Source organism: Oncorhynchus masou, chromosome 22 (assembly GCF_036934945.1).
Source record: "Oncorhynchus masou masou isolate Uvic2021 chromosome 22, UVic_Omas_1.1, whole genome shotgun sequence".
Lineage (NCBI taxonomy): Eukaryota > Metazoa > Chordata > Actinopteri > Salmoniformes > Salmonidae > Oncorhynchus > Oncorhynchus masou.
In genome coordinates, this window is record NC_088233.1 from 40,811,401 (window position 1) to 40,831,580 (window position 20,180).

Consider the following 20,180-nt stretch of genomic DNA (forward strand, 5'->3'; position numbering starts at 1 on the left):
TGCTTGAACACTCAGCCTGCTTAACACCGCTGACATTTAGACACAAATATTCTGCAGTAAAAAATGAAAAGGAGTTTTCTTGTTCTTGCTTTTAAAATTGTTCGATTCAAACATTCAAAGCTGGGTGGATGGATTCATCCGCTGGTAGGAAACTATGCAGCACAGTTGCGAGGCGCGTCGGGCGTGTCGGGAGCGTAACCTTACAGCCTCGACAGGAGGCGTTCGCATGGGAGCGACCACTCGCTTCCCAAGATGCAACTCGTCAACAAGGCAGCCTTTTGTGGAGCCTCACAATCAACAAAGCGGGAGGAGAGATCAAAGGGTCACGTCCAGGGAAAATCTAATTATAACTGACATTTCCCATCTTAAAGGGAAGCCCTTCAGAAGAGGTTGGTGGCCACCGCTTGGCTTTGGAGCCCGCTGAATGAGCCGTTGCCCCGCGTTACCGTTTTCGCGGGGAAAGCACGCCAGCGACTAAATGACTGTTTGTCCAGCATCTCAAGAGCTGGTTCTGCCTGAGTGCAGAGACAGAGGAGGAACAGGGGGAGGATCAATCGCTCAGGTCACCCCAGGAAGACTCCAGCTTCAAACAGGAAATGCGGTCTCACACCAAGCAATAACACAGTTTACGCTGCTCTACATTCTCCCTCTCTGAGAAGGTAGCAGAGGTTGCTTACCAGATTAAGTCACAAGAATACAAACACTTTTTGTTTGTGTTATTCCTTTTGTCTTGCATTTCCAATGAAAAGGGAAGATATTAGAACGTTTTATGACAGTGGCTCATGTATCTCTAAAAGTCATAGGGCCCGATTCAGACTTGAGTAGACTTAACACAGAAGTAAGTAAATAAAACATGGACTCAAGTCAACGTTTTTTTTGTCTATATTAAGTCAACTTATCTCAAGTCTGAATAGGGCCCATAATGAACAGCATATCTGTGAATAGGATCTGTATATCTGTCAAAATGTGTACATTATGAGAATGATGGCATCCTGAACATCGTGTTTCAAAATTGCAGAAAAAGGGATGGAGCGGGAGGTACCTACTCCAGAAACTCGGTGATGTACTTGCGACTACATTTGGACCAGGACCAGGGGCTGGTGTCGTAGTTGAGGGTGGGCGCCATGACATGATACTGGTGCTTCATGCCTGCCTCCCTGCATTTGGGGTTGTCATCGTGGGGCATGTTGAACCTGCCCAGGGGGGGAATGCAGACAGAGAGAGATTAGGGAAAAGGGGGGATGCTGCTAAATGGATCAGCCCTAACCAGGGGGATGAGTGTCAGAAGGTTTATAATCAGCCATTTTTAACAACGGATGACCTCAAACCTTTTGTGAACTTTTTCAGGCCTGCCCCATACCACACACACTCACCATACACCCACAGAGAGAGAGAGCACACATGCATACGTGCGCTCACACACCCACACACACACACACACACACTTCCTGACCAAATCATATAGGTTCTCCCACCTGTTTTCAAATGCCTCAGTAAAACTCCACCCGCCAGAAGGACATGTTATAATGCTTTCCTGATCTGTATATCTGACCAGCATAATTCCCTCACTGCACTGCCCACATACAGAACACACCACATCATATCCCGCTCATCTCCCCGAGATCAGGGGTCAGCTTCTCAAGGGGTTTAAGGCTGAGGGAGATGGGAGGTCATCCATGGAACTCAGGTTCTGAACACTCAAATAACAGCCTCAATCACGACCACTGACTATGATATATAGAAGTAGAGAATTGACATGGAAACACACTCACCACCAACCAAGCAATGGCCTTCCGGAACTAAGATATAGAGATGAAGGCCTATGAAGCGTTGCATCTCAGATTGAATTCATTCTAGTCAGCTGAATAGTGAAGAGTCTAATAAAGTGGCTCATCTTTTTTGATGTCCAGAATAGTGCTGCCGGTCTGTGTTGATCCGAGCGGATGTCCTGACTGACTCAACTGGCTGTGTGTGCTGTGTTAGTGGAAGGATGAGGTCTGCCTTAATCTGCACACACACACACACACACACACACACACACACACACACACACACACACACACACACACACACACACACACACACACACACACACACACACACACACACACACACACACACACACACACACACACACACACACACACAGCTGCGTGGTGTTTACTGCAGGATGTGAGCCTACTGTATGGCTGGGCTCTCGGCTGGGGCTTTGGTCTGACTGCCACACAAAGAAGGCAGGCCTGGCCCAGGTTCTGACCCTGGCATGGGGCCCACCCTACAGGGGCCGGCGGGGGTGGAAGGGGGTTGTGGGGGCCCGACCGCTCAGGGCCTAATTGAGTGCTCTGAGCCACAGCCTGCCCCTGGCCTGTAATGAGGTCCTCACACACCGGGAGAGCCACTGGCTGGTACTGGGAAGCGCATGTATGAGGGCATTGGCTGGAATAGTCAGAACTATTACGTTGATGAAGTTGTAAATTACGGCAGAGTGGGAGCTACTGTAGCTCTCTGTATCTCTGAGAGGGACATATGCGGCCTGAGTTCAATCAGGAAAATGGCATCTCTGGAGGGAGATTTGCTGAAGTGATGTGCACTTAGATCATAATCTTCTCCAGCTATAATAGCGTACTGCAATACTCAACTCATACAGTCAGGCTCCTATTATTTAGCTGCAATAAAACAAGCTTCATCCCAAACAGATGACATCATCATACCCATCCCTCCAACTTCTACAAAACAAAACATCTATAGGACGACTCTGGAAGACAAATCAACTTTTTTCTAGACTCAACACCTGATAAATAACAGTGAGAGTAAAGGAGTAACTTCCCCGGTGAAGAAGAGGACCTGATGACTTTCTCTCCATATGGGGGAGAACAAAAACAAGACTTAACATGTCCGTGGGGACTGCAGCAACAGGATATGTCAGCACCCTGACAGAGCGAGAGATCTGCAACGTCATCACAACATCGCTGCAAAATCACAGCCTTGTCACTACAGAGACGGAGCTTTGGGAGCCACTACACACACACGCACACACACACACACACACACGCACATGACAATCTCTTCCCTCTAGATTTATGGCCTGCAAAAATCCAGACCTCATCCAATCAGCCACTCTGCGTGTCCATCGGGGCAAGGAAACTGATTTGCCAGTTTCCTTCCATGTCTCAGACTTTTGCATATATTTCTAGGACGTTAAAAAAGCCTGTAGCTCTAATGACTCATCAAAACGTCCGGAAGGATCAGCTGTTATCTGAGTCTAAGACGGCAAGGACTTGGTAACATTTGACGATTAAGCCCTTTCAACATTATTTAGCCATGTAAGTATTACTTTTGTATTAATATCGAGTGACTCCAACACACTAGCAGAGCCCAAAGTGGCTATTTGTACCAACACATTTCCTGAGTTACTGTATATGAAAAAGGCCTCCTATCCATTAGTCTGAGCTAAGGGTTCCGTTATCTGCAACATTGTGAGAGCGTTGGTTTGTTCCACTACCTGGCTGACACTCTGTTTCTCAGAGCGTCACACACCCAGCAGAGGGTCTTGTGAATATAGCCCAGCGATTAAACGCACCAAGAGGCGAAGCCAACTGCCTGTCCAGCTGTTTGAACTTTAGCATAAACAGATCCACACAAGAGGGCTGGTTTCCCCTGGCTAGGCCCAAAGAGCCCTGTCTCTGGAGGAATGTGTGAAGAGCAGCACTGGGTCTCAGACGGACGGTAAGCCAGCGCTGGTTAAATAAGACACAGAACACATGTTGGATTATTTGGAGCCAGCCAATTGGGTTGCGTGAATAACCCAACATGTTGGGTTGATGGAAATACCCAAACATGGGTTAATTTAACCATCAGTTGGGTATTTTTGGTGGCGTAGTTAAGTGGGCGGCAGGTAGCCTTGTGGTTAGAGTGCTGGGCCAGTAACCGTAAAGGTTACTAGATCGAATCCCCCGAGCTGACAAGGTAAAAATCTGACGTTCTGCCCCTGAACAAGGCAGTTAACCCACTGTTCCTAGGCCGTCATTGTAAATAAGAATTTGTTCTTAACTGACTTGCCTAGTTAAACAAAGGTAAAATAAAACCATTTTTATTCTCATGCTGGGTTCAGTGGGTTGACCTAGCAGCTGGGTCTTTTTCAACTATTATTTTCAGGAGGCGTGGCTTTAATTAAGAAAGATCTTATTGGCCACCTGTGACATTACTAAGATTATATATTACATATTATTATAATTATTGTATCCCAACAATTGAATTTACATGGGCTTTTAGGGAAGTCATTTTTAGCCACCCATGAGAGTAAATGCCATTCCTGTTCATCTGGTCTGTTGCATAGTTATCACTTAAGGTCAAACACTGACATTTCTGTAGCTTCAATGACAATTGCAGAAGTGTATGACTGTCTAATAGTCACACCCTAACTTAACTACGCCACCAGTCTTCTGATCTGATGTGCTGGTTCATATCTCAACAACCCAGCAGTTTTTAAAGAAAACAACCCAACACCTGCAAACCACCAGTTGGGTCTACTAAACAACCCAGCGGTTGGGTCAACCTAACAACCCACCGGTTGGGTCAACCAAACAACCCAGCGGTTGGGTCAACCAAACAACCCAGCGGTTGGGTCAACCAAACAACTCAGCGGTTGGGTCAACCTAACAACCCACCGGTTGGGTGTAACAAGCAACAACTGGCCAGAGTAGCTGGAAGGGAAAGCTGTCACTTTTAGTGATCAGGGGAGGCAGGGGACAGGGAGGGAGGGAGGGAGGGAGGGAGGGAGGGAGGGAGGGAGGGAGGGAGGGAGGGAGGGAGGGAGGGAGGGTTGAAGTTAAAGACAGTTTGCATCCCTCATAACTTATACCCAGTTTGTCATGGTGATTTGGGCCTAATGTTTAGAATGCATGCAGTCTTATGAGAGATTGGGTCATATGTTGTGACGCAAAGCGGTTATTCATATGGCTTCTCTTTGCATTCACACATGTGGTGACATCTGTGTGTTGTGGAAACAAGCCTAAGCGAGGACCAATGTTATCATTACAGTGCTATTACACAGCAATTATGCAGTGTAGTACGAACACATTGTGATGAGCTCTATTTTACACAGTTCAGGTAGTGTTAGCTTTCTTTACGGGGTAATGTTTAGGACAGACTGGTGGACAAGTCAGTCCCTGAAAACCAACATTATACAGCCTTTGATAATGAATTGTGCTCCGTCCCCACTAAATGAAATAGATTTAATATGTATGTACATGTACTACCACCTCAACGCCTAGTTGAAAGCAATGGCTGCCCCCCGGTCCACCACATCTAACATACTGTATCTGGGGTGTCTTTTGTTTCTAACATACTGTATCTGGGGTGTCTTTTGTTTCTAATATCCTGTATCTGGGATGTCTTTTGTTTCTAACATACTGTATCTGGGGTGTCTTTTGTTTCTAACATACTGTATCTGGGGTGTCTTTTGTTTCTAATATCCTGTATCTGGGGTGTCTTTTGTTTCTAACATACTGTATCTGGGATGTCTTTTGTTTCTAACATACTGTATCTGGGGTGTCTTTTGTTTCTAACATACTGTATCTGGGGTGTCTTTTGTTTCTAATATCCTGTATCTGGGGTGTCTTTTGTTTCTAACATACTGTATCTGGGGTGTCTTTTGTTTCTAACATACTGTATCTGGGGTGTCTTGTTTCTAACATACTGTATCTGGGGTGTCTTTTGTTTCTAACATACTGTATCTGGGGTGTCTTGTTTCTAATATCCTGTATCTGGGGTGTCTTTTGTTTCTAACATACTGTATCTGGCGCGCCTGGCACCGACGATCGTAGCATGCTCAAAGTCGCTTAGTTCACCCGTTTGCCCATTCTAATGTTCAATTGCACAGTAACTGGATGCCTGTCTGCCTGCTCTATATAGCAAGCCACGGCCACGTGACTCACTGTCTAGGAGCAATCCATTTTTGTGCTGGCCAATGAGTGTTTCATCCAATTTGTAAGTCGCTCTGGATAAGAGCGTCTGCTAAATGACTTAAATGTAAATGTAAATCTAAAGCCCAGGCAGCAGTGGCTTTCAGCCCCAGCTCCTCCTCATCCCCCTGGCTGCCTCTACAAAGCTGGAACACCTACAGGTTTAAAGGGATACTTCGGGATTTTGTAGTTTGAAGGATGTTGCTAAATAGCGCCAGCGCAATTACTGGTATCTGCTACTTCCAGTCATTGCGCTAATGCTAGTTAACATTGGCTCGTAAAACTACCTCTAACTTCCTTCATACTGGACACAGAGATATACAAATGGTATCCACAAGTTAATCTGACTCTAGGGAAGTAGAGAAAGGGCATCATTGCCAAAATCCTGAAGTATCCCTTTAACTCAGGGCACTACACTAGGAAATTAAGGCTAGCATGTTATTAAACCTCTTTTTTTCCTTTATTATGTTTTGCACCTGCATGCACATGCACACCCAGGATAATAGGGCTTTTGTTGTGTGGGGGGCCCAAGAGGTAGGCCCAGGAGGGGGCAGGCCCCAGGGGCCCCGAGAGGTAGGCCCAGGAGGGGGCAGGCCCCAGGGGCCCCGAGAGGTAGGCCCAGGAGGGGGCAGGCCCCAGGGGCCCCGAGAGGTAGGCCAAGGAGAGGGCAGGCCCCTGGGGCCCCGAGAGGTAGGCCCAGGAGGAGCCAGGGGATTGAGGGGGGTAGAATGTACTTACACTAGTGATAGGGAGTTCGACTCTTTTTACTGATTAAGATCTTTTCAACTCCTTCAGTTAATTTTTTTTTTAAATCATTCAACTAATTTTGTTAATTTGATCCAGTAATGCCTAGAGCGTGCAGGACCCCCTTACCAGCAAACAATGAACTAAAAACTTGAAAGACTCATGATTCTAAAAGCCTCTCATTTATCATAGGGCTCTTTATGAAGCTATCATTTGTGACTGAGACTTACAAAAGTGTGCTTCAAACAATGTACATTTGTGATGGCTGGGGATACAAATAAGATTATTTCTAGATACCTTAAAACGAGGTCTAGATGTGGCCGCAACTGGACTAGATTGTGAACAACTCTTGACTGTGGCGAGGGAGATAGGCATATACTGTTCTGTTCGCAAACTGCAGCAGCCCCCCAAACAATTCGTTCTCGAGTTTGTTGAGCAGAGGCAGGCTGTGTAGGCTGTGTCTTGGTTCTACAAAGCTGTGTCAATCGATAACATTCAACAATCAATTAATTACATTCATTCTTGCACCATGAGATCAATTATCAGTTCTACGTGTCTTTTGCCTTCTCTATGCTGCCCGCAACATGATCTATGGTGGTGGTTGGTGGTTGGAGCACGTCTCTGGAGCCGCTGAGCTGGGGAAGTGCGTAATAATCCTGCTGTAGGTTTCATTTCGGCCAGCCAGCAGGTCAAACGAACGACTAAAATGAACGAGTCACTTGGTAAAATGAATCATGACTCTCGAAGTCAGCTAAAAAGAGTTGCTCAAAAAGAAGGAAATCGTTCGCGAACTGCACACCACTAACTTACACATGGCCCAGCTCGTGAGCGATGGTGAATGAAGCGCTGAGTCCGTTCTCTTCGCTGATGGAGCAGCTCCGGTACGGGTCACACATGGTCCCCAGCTCCGCCAGCCCTGGAAGGTCACCAATACACAGCTGCTTGAATGGTCGGAGGGAAAAAAAGCCTTCCACCGCTACAGGCGATTAAGCCGTCAAACTTCTGTTTCATAAGAGAGACCCTCCATCCTCCCTCTCACTACACCGTTCCAATCAGTCACTATATGAGCTCCTGAAATAAACTCATTATTGCATATTAGCTGAAACATTGAAACAGTAATGGAAAGTTAACCCGGAGTCACTGAAGGTGACATGGGCACAGTTGAATCTGAATGTGAAGCCGTTTGTTTACCCAATGTGTCACACTTGTCTTTCGCTCGGCAGATGTCTTCCCTGTGAGAAGACACAAGCACAAGCAAAGGACACCATTATTCATAATCTCCATGCAGTTGTGTGTGTGTTAGGGTAGTGAGAGAGTTCAAAGGTGAAATAGCAGTAAGCACCTTGTTATGAGGAGTGCAGTGTCGTGGTGGGAAGGGTGACTGTCGTCCTGGACATTTTGGGTCTGTTGCCAGACACAGAAGTTGTGGAGGGTAGTAGCAGCATTGAAATTGATCGAGGGCCCATCCTGTGAGAGATGACATAGAGACAGTGGTGAGGATCATACAAAATGTAACCATGTATCTGAAAGTGTCAAGTATTTTCATCTGACTTAGTTATCTGCCATTACAAGGCCATGTGCTGAATGCCCCTCAGTCAGTCCTAGTTGAATCACAGCTGTGTAGGTAGCACAGGATAGTAGCATCCTTTTCTCTGAGGAGATTTCTCTTGAGGCTTTCCTCTGAGTGCAGTGTCCTTCTGAAGGGCCACAGAGAGAGGCTGACGTCAGCTGCCTCAGGGGGTACTCACTCACTGCAGCACTCAGCGCCTGTTCTCACCTGTTCATTGTGGATGACGATCAGCTTGACAATCATGACGTTGATGAGGTTTCCTACACTTGGGTCGCTGTAGACCGCAGCAACCTGTGACAAGATGAACACACAGGCAAGAAACGCAAATGTCTACTAAGGGTACAAAGCAGACAACACGGACTAAATTGAAGATGATTACTACTGAATGAAAGTAGGTCTAGAGACCATGTTCCGAAGGCCTGACCAAAATAACAGGAACAGTTGAAGAAAGGAAAGATTTTTATTCCTTCAGGGGGGAGTTGACATTTTAACAAAATGTAAAAATTTCAGCAACGCTTGACTTGTGTGTATCCCACCGCTCCTTGGACAAAACTGTGCCTTTCTTTTGGTTCAGCCCTGTCAGTGTGGGTCACTATCCTCCTGGGGCTATCCTAACAGAGCTCTGACAGGAACTCATTAGCCCTCTATAAACATTTAGCTTGTCAGTGCCTGGGGGGCTGAGTGAAGCAGATACCTCCTCTGGTAGGGGGAGAGAGAGCGCATGAGAGAGAGAGAGGAAGGGTGCAAGAGAGAAGGAGAGAGAGAGAGAGTCAGAGACAGAGCGAAAGAGCAAGAGTGACAGAGAGAGATAGAGACAGAGACAGAGAGTGAGAGACAGAGAGAAAGAGCAAGAGAGACAGAGAGAGTGAGAGAGAGAGAGAGAGAGAGAGAGAGAGAGAGAGAGAGAGAGAGAGAGAGAGAGAGAGAGACAGACAGACAGACAGACAGACAGACAGACAGACAGGCAGGCAGGCAGGCAGGCAGGCAGGCAGACAGGGGGACATACAGGGGGACAGACTGATAGAAAGATAGACAGGGGGCTACACAGGCAGGCAGGCGGGCAGACAGGGGGACAGACAGGGGGACAGACTGATAGAAAGATAGACCGGGGGATACACAGGCAGGCAGGCGGGCAGACAGGGGGACAGACTGATAGAAAAATAGACAGGGTGATAGACAGGCGGGCAGAAAGGGGGACAGACTGACAGAAAGATAGACAGGGGGACAGACTGATAGAAAGATAGACCAGGGGATAGACAGGGGGACCCCGACTGTGTGCTGTAGCCTAAACTACGGCTTCACACTGGTACATAAGTGGACAGACAATCAAGGCTGTGATACACTGGAGGAATGTGTCTCTGTGGTCAGTGTAAACACAATGACATCATATCAGAGGGCTAGCAGCCCACCCATTAGCCCCCTTCTCCACTAACAGGCACAACGTGCTGTCACCATGACGATGACGGATCAGTCTTGGCTGATTTCCCTGTTTAAAATGCTGGGTCTGGTTTCTGTTGGTTTGGCCGGAGCGTGGCAGGTCTTTTTGATTGAGTGGCCTTGACAGGTTTTTCTTCGACAGCTGTGTGCATGTGTGTGTATGCACGTACGTGTGTGTGTGTGTTTGTGTGTGTGTGTACAGATGTAGGATCTTAATTTGAACCAGTTTGCTACAGCAGGAAAATTATCCTGCAACAACAGGAAATGTGCATTATTATGTGGATTATATTTCATGGAAATTTTGTTGGGGCAAATAAAGTCTGCAATTTTCAAGTAGAAATTACAAACTTTAGAAGCCTTTTTAAACCATGAATACACTATACGTTTGCATTACCTGATATGCAGGAAAATCCCTGCAACAACAAGATGATCAAATTAAGATACGGCATCTGTATGTGTGAAAATGTTTGCGTGTACGGCCATAAGGTCATTCATAATGTCTTCAAGGGCTAAAGCAGAGGCCCATGTGTTTCCAAATACACACAAGTATTTGTGTGTTTGGGTTGTTAACCCTGAGGTAACCCCAGCATGTAGTAATGTTAACCATGAGGTAACCATAGCATGTAGTAATGTTAACCATGAGGTAACCCCAGCATGTCGTAATGTTAACCATGAGGTAACCCCAGCATGTAGTAATGTTAACCACGAGGTAACCCCAGCATGTAGTAATGTTAACCATGAGGTAACCCCAGCATGTAGTAATGTTAACCCTGAAGTAACCCCAGTATGTAGTAATGTTAACCATGAGGTAACCCCAGCATGTAGTAATGTTAACCACGAGGTAACCCCAGCATGTAGTAATGTTAACCATGAGGAAACCCCAGCATGTAGTAATGTTAACCCTGAGGTAACCCCAGTATGTAGTAATGTTAACCATGAGGTAACCCCAGCATGTAGTAATGTTAACCATGAGGTAACCCCAGTATGTAGTCATGTTAACCCTGAGGTAACCACAGTATGTAGTAATGTTAACCATGCGGTAACCCCAGCATGTAGTAATGTTAACCATGAGGTAACCCCAGCATGTAGTAATGTTAACCCTGAAGTAACCCCAGTATGTAGTCATGTTAACCATGAGGTAACCCCAGCATGTAGTAATGTTAACCATGAGGTAACCCCAGTATGTAGTAATGTTAACCATGAGGTAACCCCAGCATGTAGTAATGTTAACCATGAGGTAACCCCAGCATGTAGTAATGTTAACCCTGAGGTAACCCCAGTATGTAGTAATGTTAACCATGAGGTAACCCCAGCATGTAGTAATGTTAACCATGAGGTAACCCCAGTATGTAGTAATGTTAACCATGAGGTAACCCCAGTATGTAGTAATGTTAACCATGAGGTAACCCCAGCATGTAGTAATGTTAACCATGAGGTAACCCCAGCATGTAGTAATGTTAACCCTGAGGTAACCCCAGCATGTAGTAATGTTAACGCTGAGGTAACCCCAGCATGTAGTAATGTTAACCAAACTAAAAGCCAATAAGATCATAAAGAGTTGAGTCAGCTTATTGAACCCCCTTATGAGCCACATCTCTGACTGTGCAGGAGAGCTTGCTATCAGGTTAACATTAGGAAGAGAAAATTGTCTATCAGCATTTCTGTCTTGCATTCTTAGGGATCCAACATACTGTTTACATACAGGTAAACACAAATCCAAGTTGTATCATTTGGCAGAATTCTCCAAGTCAAGGCTTCCAAGGTGTTGTGTCTCTCTACTTTATGAGGGACACACTGAACAATACTGTATGCATCTCCTTTGTGTAAAACATAGCTCATGGGTTAAACCTCAATCCACATGGCTGAAAACTAATGGGCAAAACCCAAACAGACCATTACAGTGTAGTATAATATATACTCAACAGATTGGGAGACACAACAGTGATCTTGACATTGATTAACAAAGAGGGGTAATGATTGCAGGTGAAAACTGTTATTCTTAGATAATGAAAACAGGGTACAGTAAAAAGTCAACCAAGCTACCAACCAGACACCAATATCATTAACCAATAAGTAAATTACTTTGTACCACAGAAAAGTCACATTTCCTGAAATCCGAGTAAGTTACAGCAACGAACACATCTAGATTCAACAATGTGTTTTTCATAATAAAAAAAATATTTTACTTACTACTGACATGATTGTTAGGATGTAGTGCTCGAGGTTGCGTCCGTGGTGGCGCGCCATCTTGACGTCAGCAGTCAGCATCAGTTCCACGTAGCGGGGGTACGAGAGGAACCTTTTCTGCCTGGACGGGGCTCTGTGACGGGGGTCTGAAGAGTTGGTGGTGTGGTTGCCTACGTGATGTTCTATCGTGTGGTCTATCTCGTAACCGGTGTGGTGGATGTCCATTCTATCTCTCAGGGAATCCAACTCTTCTCCCATACTCCTATCGCTCTGAAGATTGACAACTGGCCTTTCCGATCCTTCCCCTGTCGGACAATAGAACAGAGTAACAGAGTAGAATAATCGGGTTGAAGGTTTTGTGATAATAGGAACAGACTAGGACCTGAGTGTAAATAGTGGAACACGTTAAATTATTTATAGAATACAAAACAAAATTAATACCGGACATACATCTTTTATTTGACATCTACTGGCATTTTCATTCCACAGTATTACATGTCTGAAGTTAAAGGCCTCAGCTTAGCCACATTCCACTGACATACAGTAATCACCACATATTGGACTTGAAACCCCAAAAAGCGTTCAAGGTTCTGAAGAGAAGTTGTAGCGAGCGACATAGGGTCAGTAACAGAGGTCTGAGGGTTAGAGATGAAGGTCAGAGAAGCTGCACCCCTGAGCTTCAAATTCGACTTCTACAAACACAGAAAACCCCACTATTTCTACTGCTGTCTCTGCATTCAACAGGGGCCCTCCACACGAGAGCATGAAGTTAAATCACTTCACTTAAACCACAGCCGTATATCACAGCAAATGAAAGGGCCACTAAGGGAGGAACAGTACAGCTGAAATGCAACAGATACTAGATTCAGACGTTGAGACTGTTATATTCAGGCCAAAGGAGAAAGACCTTAAAAAAGCAGCCATAGACCTGGAAAGCAGCCATATTCTTTGGCTACATGTTGTCCATTGGCATCACTTCCAACCCTTTCCTCTGTTAGGTGGACCTCAGATGAACTGCACGTGTAGCACAGCAGAGCTCAGTCAGTGTGAGATTCCTTTACCATGATGACAGGGAAGGTAAAGAGAGGGAGAGAATAGGAAGAAAATAGAAAAGAACCCTTAGGACAACCTAGAGAGAGAGAGAGAGACAGACAGACAGAGAGAGATAGAGAGAGAGAGAGAGAGAGAGAGAGAGAGAGAGAGAGAGAGAGAGAGAGAGAGAGAGAGAGAGAGAGAGAGAGAGAGAGACAAAAAGAGATAGATAGAGAGAGAGAGAAAGAGAGAGACACAAAAAGAGATAGATAGAGAGAGAGAGAGAGAGAGAGAGAGAGAGAGAGAAAGAGAGAGACACAAAAAGAGATAGATAGAGAGAGAGAGAGAAAGAGAGACAGAGATATATAGACACAGAGAGAGAGCGACAAAGAGAGTGAGAGAAAGAGCGCGAGACAAGGAGAGAGAGAGAGAGAGAGACACAAAGAGAGAGAGAGAGAGACAGAGAGAGAGACACAGAGAGAGAGAGACACAAAGAGAGAGACACAAAGAGAGAGAGAGAGAGAGAGAGAGAGAGAGAGAGAGAGAGAGACAGAGAGAGAGACAGAGTGAGAGAGAGAGAAAGAAAGAGAAAGAGAGAGAAAAAGAGAAAAAGAGAGAGAGACACAAAGAAAGAGAGAGACACAAAGAGAAAGAGAGAGAGACAGAAAGAGAGAGAGACACAAAGAGAGAGAAAGCGAGAGCGAGAGAGAGAGAGAGAGAGAGAGAGAGAGCGAGAGAGAGCGAGACAGAGAGAGAGAGAGAGACAAAGAGAGAGAGACACAAAGAGAGAGAGAGAGCGAGCGAGAGAGAGAGAGAGACATTTTCAATGTCTTTATTGGTTTGAAACTTCTGTATGTGTGATGTCTACTGTTAATTTTTATTGTTGTTTTCAAAGTACCTTACTTGCTAGAGAGAGAGAGAGAGAGAGAGAGAGAGAGAGAGAGAGAGAGAGAGAGACAAAAAGAGATGGCAATGTTAACACATGTTTCCCATGCCAATAAAGCCCCTTGAATTGAATTGAATTGAGAGAGAGAGGAAGGGAGGAGGAGAGAGTAAGAGAGAGAAAGGATAAGAAGGATATAGGAAAGCACCCTGAGGCCAACCTGTGGAGGTAAAGGAAGGGAGAGAGCTTAATTATGCATATCTATTTTGTCTGAGAACAGGGCAGTGTCCTGGGATACTTTGCTGTTGAGGCACAACAGCACCAGGGAAGAGAAGCTAGGGCCAGGGTTGTGGGACTGTGGGGGGCTTCACTTTCCGCTCAGGCAAGCTCCCGGCTGCCCACAAGAGGCTACATTGTTTGGGAGATTGCAGTAGAGTACAGCTGCGGAGGGTTGTACACACCCCCAACCAAACCCAACCCTTCCCCACTTCTGAAATAACGGACCATCTCAGTCAAAGACAATGTGCTACTATGGAGGGAAATATTGGTATCACATTAACAAAAAGCATTCAAGAGCAGAGAGAGTAATGAGAGCATGCATGACATGGCTGCAATGTTTTGGTCCAAGATCAACAACGTATCTGGATGGATTAAGTTTGGCCAGGGATATGTACAGTACCAGTCAAGTTTGGACACACATACTCATTCCAGGGGTTTTCTTCATTTTTACTATTTTCTACATTTTTAGAATAACAGTGAAGACATCAAACCTATGAAATAACATGTATGGAGTCATGTAGTAACCAAAAAAAGTGTTCAACGAATCAAAATATAGTTTATTTTTGAGATTCTTCAAAGTAGCCATCCTTTGCCTTGATGACAGCTTTGCACACTCTTGGCATTCTCTCAACCAGCTTCACGAGGTAGTCACCTGGAATGCATTTCAATTAACAGGTGTGCCTTGATAAAAGTTAATTTGTGGAATTTCTTTCCTTCTAATTGTATTTGAGTCAATCACTACCCTGTGTAGGGTGCCGTCTTTCGGATGGGATGTTAAACAGATGTTTTGACTCTCTGTGGTCACAAAAGATCCCATGGCACTTATCGTAAGAGTAGGGGTGTTAACCCCGGTGTCCTTGCTAAATTCCCAAGCTGTCCCTCACACCATCACAGTCACCTAATCATCCCCAGCTTACAATTGGCTCATTCATCCCCCTCCTCTCCCCTGTAACTATTCCCCAGGTCATTGCTGTAAATGAGAATGTGTTCTCAATCAGGTTACCTGGTAAAATAACGGTCAAATAAAATTAAAATAAATAAAATCAGTTGTGTTGTGACAAAGTATACAGAAGATAGCCCTATTTGATAAAAGACCAAGTCCAAATTATGTTAAGAACAGATCAAAAAAGCCAAGAGAAATGACAGTCCATCAATACTTGAAGACATGAAGGTCAGTCAATGCAGAACATTTCCAAAACTTTGAACGTTTCATCAAGTGCAGTCACAAAAACCATCAAGCGCTATGATGAAACTGGCCCAGTTACCTCTGCTGCAGAGGATAAGTTGATTAGAGTTAACTGCACCTCGGATTGCAGCCCAAATCAATGCTTCACAGAGTGTCACGCCCTGACCTTAGAGAGACGTTTTATGTCTCTATTTTGTTAGGTCAGGGTGTGATGTGGGGTAGGCATTCTATTTTTAGTTTTCTAGGTTTCTTTATTTCAATGTTTCGGGCCGGGTATGGTTCTCAATCAGGGACAGCTGTCTATCGTTGTCTCTGATTGGGAATCATACTTAGGTAGCCCCTTTTCCCTCCTTTCAGTGTTGGTAGTTAACTTTTTTTGTGGCACTTAGCCCTGTAAGCTTCACGGTTGTTTCTTTCGTTTGTTGTTTTGTTGGCGACATTTTATAATAAAAGAAAATCTACGCGCACCACGCTGCACTTTGGTCTACTTCCAACGACACCTGTAACTCAGAGTTCAAGTAACAGACACATCTCAACATCAACTGTTCTAAGGAGACTGTGTGAATCAGGCCTTGCTGGTCAAATTGCTGCAAAGAAACCACTACTAAAGGACACCAATAAGAAGAAGAGACTTGCTTAGGCCGAGAAACACGAGCAATGGACATTAGACTGGTGGAAATCTGTTCTTTGGTCTGATGAGTCCAAATTTGAGATTTTTGGTTCCAACAGCCGTGTCTTTGTAAATTCAAGGCACTCTTAACCAGCATGGCTACCACAGCATTCTGCAGCGATACGCCATCCCATTTGGTTTTCACTTAGTGGGACTATCATTTGTTATTCAACAGGACATTGACCACACACACCTACAGGATGTGTAAGGGCTATTTGACTAAGAAGGAGAGTGATGGAGTGCTGCATCAGATGACCTGGCCTCCGCAATCACCAGACCTCAACCCAATTGAGATGGTTTGCGATGAGTTGGACCGCAGAGTGAAGGAAAAGCAGCCAACAAGTGCTCAGCAAATGTGGGAACTCCTTCAAGACGGTTGGAAAAGCATTCCTCATGAAGCTGGTAGAGAGAATGCCAAGTGTGCAAATCTGTCATCAAGGCAAAGGGGTGGCTACTTTGAAGAATCCATGTGTTATTTCATAGTTTTGATGTCTTCCCTATTATTTTAAAAAGTACTAATAAAGAAAAACCCTTGAATGAGTAGGTGTGTCCAAACTTTTGACTGGTACTGTATGTTGAAAAGTACATCACGCATCAGGTTTTCCGCATTTGAGCTGATTTATAGCCACATGTGCTGAGATGTCTTGACTCGGAATGAGGACTTGCAATGTTTCTGCTGCCTCACAGCTGAGGTAAGACCAATCTCTATGGCCAGACAAACCGTCCAATCAGAGAGAAAGGGGAAGACTAGAAGACTGTGATCCAAACAGCTGTCGGAATGAGCAGTTAACTGGTTATATTCATTCTTTATCATGTTGTTGTCCTGCACTGAGATCAGTACTGAGACTGCATCAAAATACAATACTATATCGTAATGTGTCTGCTAGGCATCCATGGCAATAGACAATATATAGCCCAACACACTTGATTTCCTACCAGTTGCCTTTTACTTCAGTATCTGGATGAGGAAGTTACTACATATGCTATACACTGTTTACCTCTGGTTAGTGCTGAGCGATTCGTGCCTTTTGAGGTTGGTCGGGTTTTGGTTCGATTACAAAAAAATAATAACGGCTTTCAATTTGGGTTATTTTTCACATTAAATGTGGCTTTAATGCTGTAACAACACTGAATAAAACAATTCATCAAAGTCCCATGATGGCAGTGACTGCCCATTACTGCTTATCACTTATGTACCATCATTTATTCACATTACTTTACCTTCATAAAATATTTCAGTTGTAGTTTTTTTGATGACTTTATTAATTTCATTCCAAGTCATCATCTCATCTCTATAGAGATGCTGCCTATGCTGTCTGACAAAATCACTAGATTGTAGTTCTTCAAAGTAAATAAGGCATACTTTTATGACTGCTGAGTACCAACTATCTCTAGAGAAACTGTGCATTGAGCTCACAGAGAAAACGAACGACACTCAAATAACTGAACCAACGTTGGTCAATTAGTTGTTTAAAAAATGAAAATTAACCAATGTTTTGGTTAATCACTCAGCACTACCTCTGGGTAACCCTGTCATAGTGAGGGTCACCTTGTGGTCTGAACACCCACCAGCTACTCTATCAAACCACCAAGACAGAAAGAGACTAAGGACGATCGAGAGGGTTTAAGAGAGGGAGCGAAAAAGAAAAGGAAAACTCCAAGATCATTCGAGCGATGCCCCTGGCGCGGCGGGCACACGAGATGGAGCGTGACACCCTGGCACAACAGCACACAGCTCCTGCCGCCGTGATGCCCTACCCCGTGCCAGCGGCAGGCGCCTGTGTCAGCGCCAAGCCCATCAGCCGGTGCCCACTGCCCATCCACAGAGCAGCTGAGGCCGCTGAGCCATGGCGAAGGCCTCTTTTTCCAGGAACTAGAGCGAAAGAGAGCTCCAGAACGCCACCAGACAGATTTCTCACTGCGGAGCGAACAATCCCGCATTGTGGAGAAGGAGAAAGGGTGGACTAGACCTTTTGATGTTTCTATGTAGTGTGAAGTGAGAAGCGAATAGGGTGGAAGTGGAATACAGTAAGTTGAGGAGCAAGAGGAGGAAATATGGCCAACGTAATAATAGCCTTTAAATCACATTAGATTAGCTATACAAAACCTTTCCGAATTCGCCTTACAGTCAAATCCCCTCTCTCACTGGCCGGAGAACTGCTACTTACACTGTGAGACTAATAGTTTGGGTTGGCCCTGGTCCGATTCACTCAAAGGACTAAAAGTATTCTCTGACAAAACCCAAAATAGGGGAATTTATCTCTCAATTAAAAAACGATAAAACATGTAGAGATATTTATCAAACATTTATGAAAAACCTCTGCCAGATGTTTATAAAACATAATTAAACATCTATAAATCCCCTGTTCCAGATAACTACAGCAGTAACTCATAGTAGCAATGCAGCCCAACACATAATGACATTGCAGTCCAGCCCTACACTCTTAGAAGTAATGGGGCCTGGAAGAACCTTTCAGAGTTCTGAAAACTGCCCTCTGAAAACTGTTTTCGAGGAACCTCTGTGTAAAGGTTCAAACCAGAACCTTTTGTGACGGGAGGGGTTAAATATTTTACCCTTTTAATAACAGAAAAATTGGAGGCGTTGCTTATTTGAGGTGTGGCTTTCAGATAATTATTTTTGGCCACCCGTTTGAGTAAATGTCATTTGTGTTCATATTGTTACGTTTGTACACTGCAAACTTCAATTTCCTTTGAATATTCATGCAAATTACATAGTCTAATATAATTTTATATAGTCTAATATAATTGCTGATTACTTATAGTAATAAAGTGGTAACTACTCCAACTTCGGGATTTGCATAGGCTCTTGAGGAACTCATATACCTCTGTAAGCCCCAATGAAGCTACAAAATTGTCAGTGTTCAACATTAACATGTGATGACAATACAACAGAACATATGGACAGCAACGACATTTACTCTAACGGGTGGCCCTAAAAAATCTATTTGAACGCCCAACAACCCTACTAAGCTACGCCTCCAGTCCAGGGTTCTTCCAGGAACCCTTTGCTCCATTGAAACATCAAAGGATCCTCCAAGAACCCCCCAACTAAACAAAGGTGTAAATATAAACCATTGACCAGCAATGGTTCCTTGAGGATCTCCAGGGGTTCATTGAGGATCTCCAGGTATCCTTGAGTCACCACTAATTCTAAGAGTGTATAATGGCACATATTTCTGCAACGCGTGCCATCAATAAAATACAGTGTTTTTGTTGGCACTTATGTACTCATACATGTAACTGAGGAATCAAAAGCAATTTCTGGTACAATGCCTGCCTGTACAGAGCAGGAAACGGTAGGATTTCTAATCCCAATAATGTTTTACGACGTAGTAATAAATAACTCAAGATATTTATGTATTCTTTGATTAAGATGTATATTACCCACTCACACAAGCACAATCGCACACAGGGCGTTGGAGCACAATAGCCCGCAAAAAGGTACCCATATCAATTATTTTGGTTTACGATCCTTTTAGAGACATTAAAGCAATAGTACATCACTTCAACACTTGATACCAGATTGTTGTCCCTTTCTTTCTTCTTTTTTTTTTTACAACATAGATGTATCTTTCAAGCACGAAGTCAACAAAACATGACGTTCTCCTCCACTTCAGCTGGATTAAAGTCAATTTATATTTATTCTACGACCTCTTTTCACTCTTGTTCAGAAGTGTCAATGCCAAAAGGCCAACAACAGGAAACACTGATTTCATTGTTCAGCTAATTAACATTATTCTACAATAACCCACTGGGAGAGAAAGAGCTCTATCACTTGGGTGCCAATTACGGTGACAGTGTAGCATAGTGTATCTGTAGCATACCTTACACCAAGCATAGGTCATGCCTGGGCCAATCAGGGGTCAGGTCGATTAATGGACAGTACAACATCCTGTAGACCCCCACAGACCTACAATTAAGAGCAATTACTGTGGCTGCTGGCTCGACCGAGAAAGGAGGGCACTAATGGTGCTGAAGAACGAAAGCTTTTAAACCTGGCTGCATGACCCTTGACCAGCAGAAAGAAAGATAGCAGGTTTCACACACACACTGTCTGCCCACAGTGGTGTCAGTGGTACTCTCCAGATCCATGGTAGAAGCCATAGGGTGGCCAGGGGGTTAAGGGTTAGAGTTTAGGTACCAGATGGCCAAGGGGTTAAGGGTTAGAGTTTAGGTACCAGACTTTCTCAACAGGGAATCCCATTCCT

The 20,180-nt window shown here is 44.5% G+C and overlaps 1 protein-coding gene across 1 annotated transcript in view; it reads right to left on the reverse strand.

Moving 5' to 3' along the window:
* LOC135509501 (A disintegrin and metalloproteinase with thrombospondin motifs 20-like) overlaps positions 1 to 20,180 on the reverse strand; it is a 135,993-nt gene that overhangs the window by 95,572 nt on the left and 20,241 nt on the right. Inside the window, exons 4-9 of the mRNA XM_064930223.1 lie at positions 11,905 to 12,206; positions 8,485 to 8,568; positions 8,050 to 8,174; positions 7,899 to 7,939; positions 7,518 to 7,623; positions 1,047 to 1,193 (exon numbers count right to left, since the gene is read on the reverse strand). Coding sequence (XP_064786295.1) covers positions 1,047 to 1,193; positions 7,518 to 7,623; positions 7,899 to 7,939; positions 8,050 to 8,174; positions 8,485 to 8,568; positions 11,905 to 12,206 — 805 coding nt within the window. The remainder of the gene's footprint in view (positions 1 to 1,046; positions 1,194 to 7,517; positions 7,624 to 7,898; positions 7,940 to 8,049; positions 8,175 to 8,484; positions 8,569 to 11,904; positions 12,207 to 20,180) is intronic.